This window comes from Lepidochelys kempii, chromosome 3 (assembly GCF_965140265.1).
Source record: "Lepidochelys kempii isolate rLepKem1 chromosome 3, rLepKem1.hap2, whole genome shotgun sequence".
Lineage (NCBI taxonomy): Eukaryota > Metazoa > Chordata > Testudines > Cheloniidae > Lepidochelys > Lepidochelys kempii.
The window spans coordinates 149,812,783-149,827,212 of NC_133258.1; the positions used below are offsets into that span (position 1 = coordinate 149,812,783).

At 41.3% G+C, this 14,430-nt stretch overlaps 1 protein-coding gene across 4 annotated transcripts in view; it reads left to right on the top strand.

Annotated features, from left to right (window-relative positions):
• ZFAND3 (zinc finger AN1-type containing 3) overlaps positions 1-14,430 on the top strand; it is a 243,365-nt gene that overhangs the window by 201,889 nt on the left and 27,046 nt on the right. For all 4 annotated transcript variants that reach the window (XR_012158193.1, XM_073338549.1, XM_073338547.1 and 1 more), the window contains exon 6: positions 11,696-11,866. Coding sequence is in view for 3 of the 4 variants with exons in the window: in XM_073338549.1 (XP_073194650.1) it covers positions 11,696-11,866 (171 nt within the window). In the remaining variant the exon portion in view is untranslated. The remainder of the gene's footprint in view (positions 1-11,695; positions 11,867-14,430) is intronic.

Here is a 14,430-nt window from a genome sequence, read left to right on the forward strand (position 1 = left end):
TTCTACTCCCTGTCTGCCCTGACCCCTATCCACACCTCTGCCCCTGACAGGACCCCCGGGATCCCCAAACCATCCAATCCCCCCCTCCCCACTCCTTGTCCCCTGACTGCCCCCTCCCAGGACTCCCACCCAACCCCCCTGTCTCCTGACCCCCTTTGCCCCCCTAACCTCTGCCACATCCAACCATCCCCTGTCCCGACTGTCCCCCAGGACCTCCTGCCCCTTATCCAACCCCCCCACCCCCTTACCATGCTGCTCAGAGCAGCAGGACAGGCTTATTGGAAAGCCTGGGAGGTAGGAGGGCGCAAGCCGCGCTATACAGCGGCATTGCTGCGGGGGAGGGAGCTCAGGGGCCGAGCAGGACGGTCCCGCGGGCCGTAGTTTGCCCACCCCTGGTATAAGGTGTGGAGGGAGAGATTCCCTCCTGCAAAGTTTAAGCCGTGTAGCTTTTACAGACTAGGCAGTGAATGAAAGGGCTCTGATAAATTTTTCACTGTGCTGCAGTTAGCCATTCACACATGAAGTGCAGCCTTCTGTAGTTTCCCTCCTGTTGAGCCTAGTGAGAGAAGGTCCTTTTCAAAATGTGCTGCGCAGAGTGATTTGTATCAGGTTTGGTCACATCAAACCAATTTTCACAATTAAACTCAGTCTCAGCTAATTGCCAGTGAAAACTATTTCCCTTTTGAAATTTTGGGTTTTTTAACCCCACCTTTTTTTAGTGCCAAAGCAATTTAAAATTAGATCACCATTTTTTATAATGGAGGAATTTTTTCCCCTTACTCTAAACAGATTAATTTTGAGCCAAACTTAGTTAAACAAAGTCCCTCACATTCATAAAGAGTGAAGCCTAGAAATTTCAGCCCAAAAGATGAGTTTCACAAAGCTTATAAACAATAAAAACTGGGGTGGTTTGAATGAAAACTTGAAGTAAGTTTAAATATAGCAGTTCCTGTCACTCCTGCTATAATAAATAAGGTTTCATTTTCAGGTCAGTTTTGACCCAGTCCCCTCAATAACTTCTACATTTAAAAAAAACCTCTTCTGCCTGAAATTTTGCATATGTGATCTCCTGACAGATTTGGGCAGGGAGAGGGTTAGGAGAGGGTCAGAATTTGAAGTTGATTTGTCCAACTGTTTGAAAGGTGTGTCAAAAGACGTATTTTACTTTTGGAAAGTCTTCTAACAATTATTTAATTGTGTATCTAAAACAGCTTGGTATAGGAATTCCAAACTTGTTGCATTCAGTAGGACTCAGGACAAATGCATGTTGAACTGTTTTGTAGTTAATGTAAAAGTTATTTGTTGTTTCTGGGTGCTATCCAAAATCTCCAGAATGGTAATTTTCATGAGGAGTTCTCTATTTTATTCACTCCACAGAAACAGAAGAGGATGCATAACAGAGTTTTTGAGTTCTGCAGGGATTCCTGGAGAGTCTGAAAACATTAAGTTGTACAGGAACTCTCTATATAAGTTTCACTGCATCAAGTTTTTTTTAAAATCTTTCCCCCCAAAAAACCCCTAATCAAGTTCTCAAAGTTCTAAAGCGAGAGGTTATAAACAAATATTAATGTGAATAATAATGCTAGAATACTGTAGTAACCTCAGAAAACAAATACTTAACAGGATGGGAAATTGGACTGTTGTATTAATATAGATGGAATAAAAGTGTCAAAGATTTTAACACGCTCCTATCACTGTCCAACGTTAAACAGCGTTAAACAAGATTTGGGGTTTGGTATACAGAGACCTCAGCCTGCTTAGTACCATGACAAACACAACATTAAAAATTTACTTTAATCATTTATTAAAGATACAGAAAAGAGGGAAAAACAGTTAAAGCATTTGAAATATAAAGTATTAAATAAGGCTTTCATTTTAACAGGATCCCATGTTCCCTTTTCCGTTAGCTGGAGAGTTTTTTCTGTAGAAAGAACTCCCCTTTGTCTCATAGTCTCTTAGATAGTATGAAAGATTGTAGAAAGATTGTATTAACTGTCCTTTTGGGGAAAAGAGAGAAAATGCAGCTTCCGTCTCTGGTGTTGACTGTCACTTGCAACCTCTGCTGGAAAAACACAGGCATAGCACATGGTCTTACCAGCCACTCCGAGAACTGATAAACTTATACCAGCATTGGGCTGTTAAATCATAGCTTTTAGCTGCCTCTCTGGTCACAGGCTCACAGCAGTGTTGCAAAATACACAGTCTTGGCAGCCTAAGCCTGACTCTTATTAAACAGGTTTCAGAGTAGCAGCCATGTTAGTCTGTATTCACAAAAAGAAAAGTACTTGTGGCACCTTACTAACCAATTTATTTGAGCATAAGTTTTCGTGAGCTACAGCTCACTTCATCAGTTGCATCTGATGAAGTGAGCTGTAGCTCATGAAAGCTTATGCTCAAATAAATTGGTTAGTCTCTAAGGTGCCACAAGTCCTCCTTTTCTTATTAAATAGGAGTTAAAAAATTAGAGGAATAGGAAAGAGAAGAAATATGGAAAGGAAGGAAAGACACACAAAGGGGATGATGTGTGTGTGTGTATGTGTCAATCACAAGCCAGATGGTACTCAGGATTTAGCCTGAGCCACTGGAGGTGGTGATGTCATCTTGGGCAGACTCTGGTCAGGACACCTCTTAGGATGAGGATGACAAAAGCATACCAGTGTCATCCAGTGAATCCTGGGGTCCCAGGAAGAGGTGGGCTGGCGGCCATGATGGTAAAACTTACTCCTCTCCCCCTCTTTTCTGTCAGCAGTTATCCCCCTTTGTTTCATCTCCACTCATTTCCCTCCAAATGTATTTTCTTTTTAAGAATCCTGAAAGGGAGTGATGGGTGGAACATTATTTTGTCCATAAATTAGGTCTAATTTTGACCACCAATTTTGGTTCACTGTCTTCTGATTCCGTGCTTTCCTTGTTTACCAGGCATAATTTAATATACTCCTGGAGTTATATCAGGAGGCCTTTTTGTTTGAACTATTTCAGTCTCTGTCTCCATTTTCCACCTGTCAAGGCTGAATCCCCACTCTGGCACTTTGAGTACAGAAGGTGGGGGCCTGCAAGGATTTTAAAAATTAATACTGGCCACTCCAGGCTTGTATTTCATTCCCAAGGTTACAGCTTTTCTCTGACTTTGGCTTGGTAAATGCTGCCACCACCAAATGCAAAAAACCCCATTGAACCTAGGAAGGAGCACTTGTGAATTCCTCCCTGTGGGGTACCCTCAAGCCCTTTCGCCCCCCTCCGGGGAAGAGCTGAGAAAGGAAACAAAGGAAATTAGCTGTTGCCACCAGCTAATTAAACAACACATGCACTAATCGCTTAGGGACACAAAAATCCAATCCAGTTCTTAGAAAAGGTAAAATTTATTAAAAACAAAAAGAAAGGAAATACATTTGGAACTTAGGCTTTTTGGTAGATCTTAAAAGAAACCATTACAAAAATTAAGCATCAAGATAGCTCTCTTGAGGTTCAGCTTAAAGTTTACAAGCAAAACAAAAGCATCTCGGGCTAGCACAGAGGAGATCCACAAGCCAAAATAAAGAAATAAGCCTAATCACGTTTATTTAAATATGCCCTGTCCAATGATTTCTTCTACGTATGGAAGATGAATTTTTATACCTGGTTCAAGACTTACACAGCATTCCTGCTTATAGCATTGCTGCTCCATGTCTCCTTCTCCAGAGAACAACAGACAAAGGGAAAATTTTTCTCCTATTTTAAAAAGTTCTAGCCTTCCCATTGGCTCTTTTGGTAAGGTGGCCACTCCTTTTCTTTTACCAAAGGGCTTGTTAACCCTTTACAGGTAGAGCAAGCAGAGAACAGACCAAGAGGGATTTTACAGCTAACTGGCTGGCTGGGTGTCTATCAAAGGGAGCTACTCTTTCCCCGTCTCCCCCCTTTCATGTATCACACCACCTTTTCCCACCAACATTTATGGTTGTAGGTTATTGTGACACTTTATGAACTTTCACTCACTTTTCACAATTGAGCTCACAATTAGGGTAAATTTGTAGGCCCAGTTATCACAGCAGGACTTCTCATTAAATGTTAGTAAGGAAATGTGTTGTGGATAGGGGTTTACGAGCTACAGCCTAGAAAGATTGAAAAAAGTTGCATAAAATAGGAGTTGTCAGGATAATTTTATGTTATGGTAGGACTTTTGGATGGGCAATTTAATATGGAAGGTGTTCAGATACCACAGCTAAAACCTACATCTCTATCTAGAGTGCTAGGTCAAAGTACCAGAGAACAGTTATGATTAAGGAATCTGTGAAGACCCCAAAACAAGAACCAAAGATCACTAGTTTGGTAAAATCTTGGAAAAAACCCTAGACTAGGTCAGACTAGGCTATTGTTACACAAACACTAAATTTGTTTAAGACATGGTGTGTGGTATAGTACTTCTGCGTCGGTTTACTTTTAAAAAGGGCCTATCAGACACATGCAAATGAGCTGTTGGTGAGGGGGACAGAAGTGTAATAAAAGGCCATTACTCATTTGTTTCTAACTTTCTGTATCTCTACAGCCATTGTTCAATTTGTTGTTTTGGTTTTGTTTTTTTGGTCAGAATTCTATGTTGTGACAACCATCTGTTTTGCAAATACCTGAAGGGTCACCATTCGGCCTTTCTACTTTGAGTAGGCAGTGAAGGCGAACTAATATAAATGCTATGTAGATACAGTAAATTCAACCCAAATGAAAAGAGGGAGGGTCCCATATTGGTTAAGTGACCTCTCCATCTAGAATTGCCCCTTTGACTTGCCCTACCATAACAGAAGCAGCCCTGATGGGTCCTAAAAGGAATTCCTTCTGCGTCTCAACCAGGATGATGTGGATCCTGCAGGGAGAAAAATAGGAGAGGATCCTCAGGACTCTGACGTGGACACCTGAACTCTATGGGGAAAATTCCTGAAAATATGTCCTATAGAAATCCAGGGAAATAAAAAGTAAATCGGTTCCTTGCTGAAATGGACAATACGAAGGAGTTGAACACCAGGATATCTGACCCGCTTTCAAAATGCAGATTCTGGTTGTGTGGGGGGAATATCATCCACAGTGTAATTACCAGGGTTTCAAAATAATTGTCATAATACATATAATAATAATAAATGTGACAATACATAATATGTATCAAAGGGGAGTAGGGGTTGGAGAAGTTGCTGGAGGAAATGGCTACGAATTTTGCTATGCTCCAGTCCCCTTGAATGGTTGAACTTCCATTGCTACAGCAAACACGCAAATACTATTTCAAACAGATGTGTTAACTTTAACTTCACTTGAAATATACGATACAGTTTATTTAAAGAAAAAGATTCTGGCAAATGCAATAGTAAAAATCAGGTAATTAGGCTGTTTCCTCTTAGATATTCCTAATGTGTAGTTCAGCATATCAGGAGAATGATAATCCCTTGCTTTAAGACTAGCTGAAAAAAACTGCCTATATTTCTCCAAGTCTCTGTTGTGTTTTTTACCTGTGACTATGCGGGGTTCTTTGTGGACAGAGGTTTTAACAGCTTATGCTCCTTTTTAAATGGTCTGAGGAGAGATAGCGGTGATGTGTGAGGGTTCATTAATTATTGCTCTTACCAATGTTTGCACAGGCAGTTGGGATCATAAATGTCAATCTGTCAGAGTGGGATGGGTTCAAAAAAGCCTGATTGAGTTCCTCAAAAGCTGTCATGAAGCTAGAGATTAAACAGATTAATTTCTTTCTTAAAGCAAGCAGCAAGGGAAGGGATTTCCTTTCTCTCCTGCTTCTTTTCCTTCTCTTCCCCCATCCTCTACATTTTCCAAGCACTCACCTCTCTGCTGCCCTCACAGTCCCCTGGCAATGTCAGGAAAGAGCCACAGTGATTGTTAGTGAAGCCATGTATGCGCAGTCTGCAAACTCTGCTGTGGAAGGAGAGTGACTGGAAGACTGGGATTCAGTTCTGACAGTCCTGGCATGATTTATTTGGAAATTACAAGCTGGAGAACATAAGTAACGAAGACAAGATCTGTGACAGTAAGGAACAAATGTGAGTTTCTGTTAGAGACCAAACAGAATTTTTAAGAACATTGCTCTATTTGTTTTTCTACTCAACTCTCCAATTTAAAACTTGCTCTACTAAATTACCAATCTTCTCTCACTTTCAAATGAGTCTGACAGAGAAGCTACAATTAGAAGAATCTGCATCCTTAGAGGTAGATTAGAAAAATCCAAATTTCCCATCTCTAAATGTGGAGTTGCAGTTAGTGAAAATGGACGACAGAGTGATGTGTTCCTCTGTAGAGGAGACTCCTCATGAAACCTTGGGATAGCTCAATTATTTAATTTTGCCTTCCTTCACGAGAATAAGGTTTTGTATTCTTACACCTGCAATTAAGAAACGGAAAGCTCTCTCCTCCCTTTCTCTACCAGGCTGTGTTAGAAGTAGAAAAGAATTGACCTCCAGAATGAACATGAAAACTTACTATTTTGTTTTTTAAACACCCTTGTCTGTTGGTCACATGCCACCTTGTTTTGTAAGAACATGTCAACACCTGAAAGCATCCACTTTGTTGTAGCCCTTCTTGATTGTTTAATTGCTTTAATTAGAATTGACTCTTGACTTCAGTGGCTTCATCAGTTTTATCCAGTTCCTGCAGCTCCTCTAACATGCTGTTGAACGTACTTGTGTCTTGCATTTCACTATCCTGTCACTAAAACTATACGTAAACTATTTCCATTCATTGTCTGCTCCCTATACTTTACTGATGCAAGATTTCAAGTACGTGTTTTACTTTAATCTTTTGGAAGGCAGGGTGATCTGGGGGAATGAACACCAAGTTGAGTCACGGTTCTGAATTCTAATGTCAACTCTTCCACTGACTGTGTGGGCAAGTCATTATCTCCCTGCCTCAGTTTCCTCATCCATAAAGTGGGGATAGTGCTTCCCTGCATTGCAGTTTGTCGTGAGGGTTAGTTAGTTTTTGCACAGTACTTGAGCATGTAATACTCAATATAATTTCTAAGTAATCAGATAACTGAGAAACGGGCTACTGTCCTTTAAAATTAGGCTAAGCAACCTCTCTGTAGTCTAACAAAATAGTGTTTAAACCAAGCAAGCCAGGAAGATATGGGCATCTAAAAGGCTTTATTTCTAAATCTTCTCTCATTTCTATTATGAGCCATCTTCTCTATATATTTGATTAGTCATTTATTAATCAACAGGAAATGTGTAATTTAATATTTGGATGTAGTTAATTATACAGTTGCAAGCCTGACCCTGGGCAGCTGTTTATCTAATTTAGGGGGAGCCTTTCCACAGGATTTGGCTATATTAACTAAATTGGATACTGCTTGGCACATGGATTTAAATTTCTCATGGAGACTTCATAATAAACCAGTAGGCCACTGTTTGTTCCATTAACTTAATTTAAAATGCAAAATTGACTGTTGAGAAGAACCAGAATGGCTTATTTTTCTCAGAGCAAAGATATGTGTGAGGTTAACCATTTGGGAACAGCAGTGTCGAATGTTGCTTTGAGTGATGAATCCTGGCAAGTAGGATAGTTCCTGTTATCCCCAACTGTTTAGCCGTGAAGAGGTGTACTGTAGTAGGCTTCATTATTAAACACAGCATGAACTGGGCTACTGTTCCTGTGGAAAGGAGTACTCCTAGCACATCAGGTGTATGTTACCCTCAGAATCCAGTATGCCCAGCCTAATATCATTAGGTATAGTGAAGACAGTGGAATTGATGCAGGTCTGCTGCTCAGGAGTCTGGCTTAGTTAGGATTCTTGGAGCCTGTTCAAAGAGCCTTTGTCATGGAACTTCTCCTACATTGCTGCATAGAGGTGGTTTGAGGTAAAATGGTGCCATTCGATCCATAACGACAAAGATCCATATACTCCTGAGGGTATTCTGCGCCAAAAAATTAAAAATTCTGCACACAGTATTTTAAAATTCTGCAAAACTCTGCAGATTTTATTTATCAAATAAATATGGAGGCTCCAGCATGGTAGTGGGGTAATGGTACGCTGCAGGGGGATTCAGGTGAAGGTAGTTGGGGCTAAGGGGGGGGTAGGGGTCTGGGTTTGGGGTGGGAGATAGAGCTCGGCAGGGGGGTCTGGGTGTGGGGGCCTCATTGGGGTGGGGATCTGGGTGTGGGGGACTCGTCAGGGTGGTCCAGGTGCAGTGGGAGTGGGGCTTATCGGTGGGGCGAGTGTTCGAGTGCGGGGCGGTGAGGCTCAGCGGGAGAGTCATGAGGGGGTCTGCATGCATGGGGGTTGGGCGGATGGGGGAGCAGCTCCCTGTACAGGGATCCCTCCCCCTGCAGCTGAGGAGTGATGGGCGCAGGAAGCGGGGGAAGGGGTTGCGGGGGGGAGTTGGCAGAGCTTTCTGCAGCTGTGGGAAAAATCTGGGGGTGGGTCTGACCTGCTCCTGGATTCCATGCCGGGGAAGAGGAAGTCTCTTCCTGCCCAGCCCAGCCAAGACTAGCAGCTGAGCCTGGCGCAGGGTAGGTGCCACCAGCCAGGTCTTCCCCAGTCCCACTCCCTACCCCACAATGATTTACCTCTCTGCCAGCTGTCCTGGGCACCCAAAACATACTGCTGAAAAGGGTCTCATGACTGCTCTTGTGGTTTCCCTTTGCTTCTTGGATTTTTTTAATAACCTTATTCCCCTTGTAGTATCATTAGAAGAACAAATCTGTTGGGCAGCTGAGTGTGTGGGCATTATAGTGTTGGCGGGGGAGGGATTATAAACTAACCTTTTTTTGCATGTTAATTTAGTGTAATGTCAATGTGGGGACTTCCTTGATGTCTTTCCCCCCACTATATTGATAAAAATGCACTTGAGTATTCTTAATTTGTCAGTGCACACTAGGGAACTTTTAGGTGACACCAGCAGGGTCTACACAAGCCAGTGAGTGTTGAACACATTGGTGCACTTTAGAATTCATGCTCCTCTAGTGCGCATTGCTATACCATGTAGACAAGCCCTAAGTTTACCATGGGGGTGGGAGGTTGTATATATGTATACACAAAAGCACCACTTTCTGTTCAGATTTCATTTTTCTTATAAAGATCAGAAAAAAGGATTTATAATATATTTTGGTAAAATCTGATTAGAAAACCGCAATAGAAACAACCGCCTTCCTCTGTAGCATGGGGCACGGGTCACTTGCTGGAGGATTCTCTGCTCCTTGAAGTCTGTAAACTACTATTTGAGGACTTCAATAGCACAGATATAGGTGTGAGGTTTTTTGCAGGAGTGGTGGGTGAAATTCTGTGGCCTGCGTTGTGCAGGAGGTCAGACTAGATGATCATAATGGTCCCTTCTGACCTAAATATCTATGAATCTATGAATCCCTGTCAGAAAGTCATTTTTCTGCGGAAAAGCAATGAAATCTGCGGGGAATATAAATTCCGCACATGCACAGTGGCGCAGAATTCCCCCACGAGTAAGCATCCATTTCTCCATCTTCCCTGCTAGATTCTGTCATGGCCTCCTTCCTTGTGGTATCTGAGTGCCCAGAGAGCACTTGTTTGTTTGTTTGTTTGTTTATAACTTAAGCACCAGTCATCTATACAAAACAGATTAAAAAGACTGATACAGAAAAACAGATGCATTTAGAAATCCAGAAGGAATCGCTTTAGGTAAACTTATTTAAATGTAATAAGTCATTCATTTGTGGGCCTCACAAAAGTGAATCTTTTGGTGCGATATGAATGAGCTGTAGGTTCCCTGTATACTGGTCTAGGAGGCAGGCACCTATGGATACTACACACAGAGCAGCATTTGAGGGCAAGAAAATAGAGCAGTTTAAATTGTATATGGTGGACAAGATGGGAAGTCATTGGTGCAAGTCAGAAGTGGGGTGAGATGGTCTAATTAGATGAGAGAACTTTGGCTAATGCATTTTGGACAGATTGGCTGGGAAGAGGCGCAATATGGAAAATAACAAGGGTGTGGATAACTGTTTACGCTGTTGTGCTAATCCTGTAGAGTGGCTTTGTTACTTGGGTAATGATTCGCTTCCTCACCCCTTTACAGGGTGTTCTGGCAAGCACAGGGCACTGAATTTGGTCCTAAAAATATTCTTGCTGATGAAAACTTTATTTTAAAAACTGGTTCAGCTCACACAAATTAAACACATTTTCCATCATCATAGTGAACCCACAATAGCATTTTAAAATAAAGCTGTTTACAGGGCCAGGGTCCTGCCAGGAAGCATTGTTTGTTCTATCTTGTTGAATGTATGTTTTTACAATTGGTGTCGCTACAGTAAGATGGATTTTTCTCAGACCCCATCCTACACTAGGATGTTGACCCATTTCAACACTGGCTTTCAGCAGCGGATCTACTTGAAATAGTACTGCAGACAGTTTGATTTGTAGTGTAGATGGGACAAAACCACTTTCAGGAAGTTATTGAGACTTGGTTCTGCTGCAACAGCACTGTTGAATTAGGGTCCCCTGCCCCCCTTATTGCAGGCCTGTAATGTTACAGCAGAGCTGCTGTTCAAAATATTGTCCACTTAATGTACCTTTTTGGAAACAAAAGCCTTTTGTTCCTGTGCAGGGAAAGGTTAACTTCTGAGGAGGTGGATGTTGTATCAAGGGGGACTGTGGTTGCAGAAATGAAATGGAAGAAGAAAGATTTGATTTTTGTTTTAAATATTATATTGTTTCTAGGCCTGGGGGTGGGGGGGAAAGGGTACCTCAGAATCTGACAATATTGGGAGACCGTGGTGTCTGGGAACGCCTGTTCTCTCCGAATCCTGGATTCCCAACAGAGGATTTTCTCCTGCACTCTCTCACCTAAAACAAATGCTTACCTAACCTTTTTAGCCTGAAGGAAGTTGGTAGTGTGAAGAGCATCCCACAGGCAAGATGGCAGGTTTGAGAGTGGGATCCATTCATCCTGGACTTTTCTATAGTGCCAATCGCTGTGGTCTGACAAAATGTCATGTGCAGACAATTAATTAGCTTCTCATTCTTACGACAGATACACTAACAACTGAAGCATCTGCGGATTTACATCCTCTAAGAGTAGCACGCTTTCTTATAAGAGGAAATGTATATGAAAAAGGTTATTAATGGAAGTAGTGTTGTGCCTAGTTTAGAGAGAGAATCCAGGAGTACTTTGAATCTATAGCATCCATGGGGTTAGTTTATCTTGGTGATGTGTAATCGTTTACATTTAGATTGTTATCCTTGTAGAGAAAGGGAGGCACAGTATGATGCTTTTGTATTCCGCCTTCAGTTTTCAGAACTGTAGCTAGCAGGCTGTGCCTTAAAGCCTCTGTTCTATCCAGCCAGGAAATAGGCTGAACTCGCTTTCAGTTGGCTTTCATCAGAAGCCTCGTTCAGTTGGTTTGTATAGGGGGAATAAAGTCATGTAGGAGAAACTAAATGAAGCTTACAGTTGTTTAGGATGGTGTGCGTGCTACATGTGTCTGTGTACAACCAAGCTGTGGCCGGGAGGAGTTATCCAGTTTGATTTTCAGTATTGTGAGCCAGGAGGGGTCCTTGTAGGGAACGAAGATAATTGCTCCCTTAGTTGGTGCCTGTTTTGACTGCTGAAGAATGTATATATGCAATAGAACAGGAAGGAACATAATCCTTGCAAGTGACCCCAGATGCAAGTAATAGACCGTTAATCTTTCTAGAACAGGACCTCAAAAAGGAGGTTCTAACATTTCCCCCAAATGTTTGTTCTGAATATTACAGATTCACAGTCAGAGAGCGAGGCTTCTCCTGTGAAACGGCCACGGCTACTGGAGGACAGTAATGACAGGCCTGAGGAAACCAGTCGATCCAAACAGAAGAGCAGACGCAGGTGCTTCCAGTGCCAAACAAAACTGGAGCTAGTACAGCAGGAATTGGGATCATGTCGCTGTGGTAAGTACTGGTTGTCAATACTGTTAAAATGAAGCTTTCTGACAGAATGACATTAGGTACCGTTGCACGGATGGGAAAATGTAGCAGTCCTATTCAGACCTTTTAAAGATAAATTTGAGAGAGAGGATCTAGCTTTCATTGGTGGCAAAAATTACAGTTAATACTGTCAGATCAATTTCCACTAATGCTCTGTCCTTATGTAGAGCCTTCTACCAAAGGAGCTCAAACCATTTAACACGCATAAATGAATGTAGCTTCATAACTCCCTGTGAGGTGGATGAATGTTATGCCCACTTTACAGCTGAAGAAGCTTGAAGCACAGAGAAGGTCAGTTGACTTGGTGAAGATCACACAAAAGTCTGCTGCAGAACCTGGAGCAGAAACACAGGTCTTCCTCTGTCCTGTATGTAAATTACAAGACAGTCCTTTATCCCTATGTAAGAATCCTATCTTTAGATGGGTCTGTAACTTTCCAAAAAACCACCCCTTTCCTTTGTGCTGAACGTTTCTATTCTTGATGTCATCCCAAAGGAGACTGTTCCATAAGTTGAGGAAACTGTTCAGCTATTTGAGGTTTTTTCAGGGTGGATGCTATTGCCTATGCTGACCACTAGCTTGTCTCATTCAGACTACTCTAAATCTATTGGATTTTGGAACTTGTATTATTACATGGACAAGTGATGAATGCGATAGACACCATGGGAGAAATTGTCTCATCCACACAAATACAATTGTATTTGTTGTAATCAATTTGCAATACACTCATTAGACGTGGTTACAACAAACACATGGTACTTTTATTTGCATAGTAATTTTTTTCATAACACAATCATGTATCAACTAAGTTTGTGCTTCCTGCATACCACACTTCCTAATCCTGTTGATGTTTATACATTTGGTGAAGTTTGCTACTTGTTTCATGATGCCTCACTACAGTAATTGAGTGCTCAGAGGACTTGTAAACACAATGACACCTGTGGCATTTGGACCAATGCACTCTGGGATGTCCTACTACACAGAACTGAGAGGAAGTATTGTCTGAGCATAGTTAGGGGGTCCTATCTTCAATATGAAATGTCTCCTGGAAGTAAGTGCTACAAAGACAACCCTGTACGGCCTAGAACTCTGGTAAGGATGAAACATGTTTAACTCCCTGGTATTGGGTATTGACCATAGATGTGTACAGAAACTACATGGAAAATCAGACAAGCTACTAACTGCTTATAAAATCAAAATTTATGGTGTAGAGATTTTAATGGAAGCTGATTGAAAACGCAGTTCTGGACAAGCACAGTAAGGCATCTGGTGAGATTTTCAGCAAACTACTGCAGCCCTGCTCTCTGTGACATAGCTTGGTACAGTTTCTCTTCCCAGCATGATGGATGCAGAAGCTGCAGCTCTTAGGCTGCATTTGTCACAATTTGAATGAGGGAGTTTGTAAATGCCTGTCTGAAATACACACAGAAAAATCCTCCCTAACATCAAGGTCAAGAGAATTTTGCAAGTATAAAAATAAGTGGATTGTGTAATTTTAGAATCAGCAATTTTTGCTGTATTCTGCAAATTCTAAACTTCCATTTAAAAATAAGTTCTCATATGAAGATAAAGCCATCACACTGGCAATCAACATACTGTTGCCCTATCACTGCTAGTTTGGTAGAAAAGTATTTCCATCCAAACAATAGAAACTGCAAATGTGAAAATGTACACCTCCCCCACTATGGATAAGTCAGTGGTAGAGATTTTATTGTCTAAGCCAGTGGTTCTTAACCAGTGGCAGTATACCTCTGGGATTATGCAGAGGTTTTCCGGGGGGTGCATCAGCTCATCTAGATCTTTGCCTAGTTTTGCTACAGGCTACATAAAAAGCACTAGCAAAGTCAGTACAAACTAAAATTTCATAAGGACAATGGCATGTGTATATTGCTCTATATACTATACACTGAAATGTAAGTACAATATTTAACTTCCAGCTGGAGGATTTATAATCATGGTTAAAATGAGAAAACAAGCAACTTTTCAGTAATCGTGTGCTGTGACACTTTTGTATTTTGATGTCTGATTTTGTAAGCAAGTAGTTTTTAAGTGAGATGAAACTTGGGGGTTCACAAGACAAATCAGACTCCTGAAAGGGGTACAGAAGTCTGGAAGGGTTGAGAGCCACAGTATAAGCATCTTTGCACTGTCTGGTTAAACAAAAGCGGCAATTAGATGCCAAAATTAAAAAAAATTGCAACATAAGCGACAATGAAGTTAAAAATCGTATTTTTTTTAAAAAAAGATCCTTCCCTTAGTTAGTAGCTTCATGTTATTAAAATTGATAAGTATTTAAATCAAAGGCCTTGTCTATATACAGATTTTGTACCAGTATAACTATTTCAGATAGGGATGTAGTTTTTTTTTACTGAAACAGTTACGTTGGCACAGTGTTCTCTGACTGGTTTTTGAATGTTATAATTCTTGACTTCTGATTTGTTTCCATTTATTCTTTTACGTAGAGACTGTCCGGTTTGACCAATGTACATGGCACATGATGGCATATATCACATTGGTAGATGTACAGG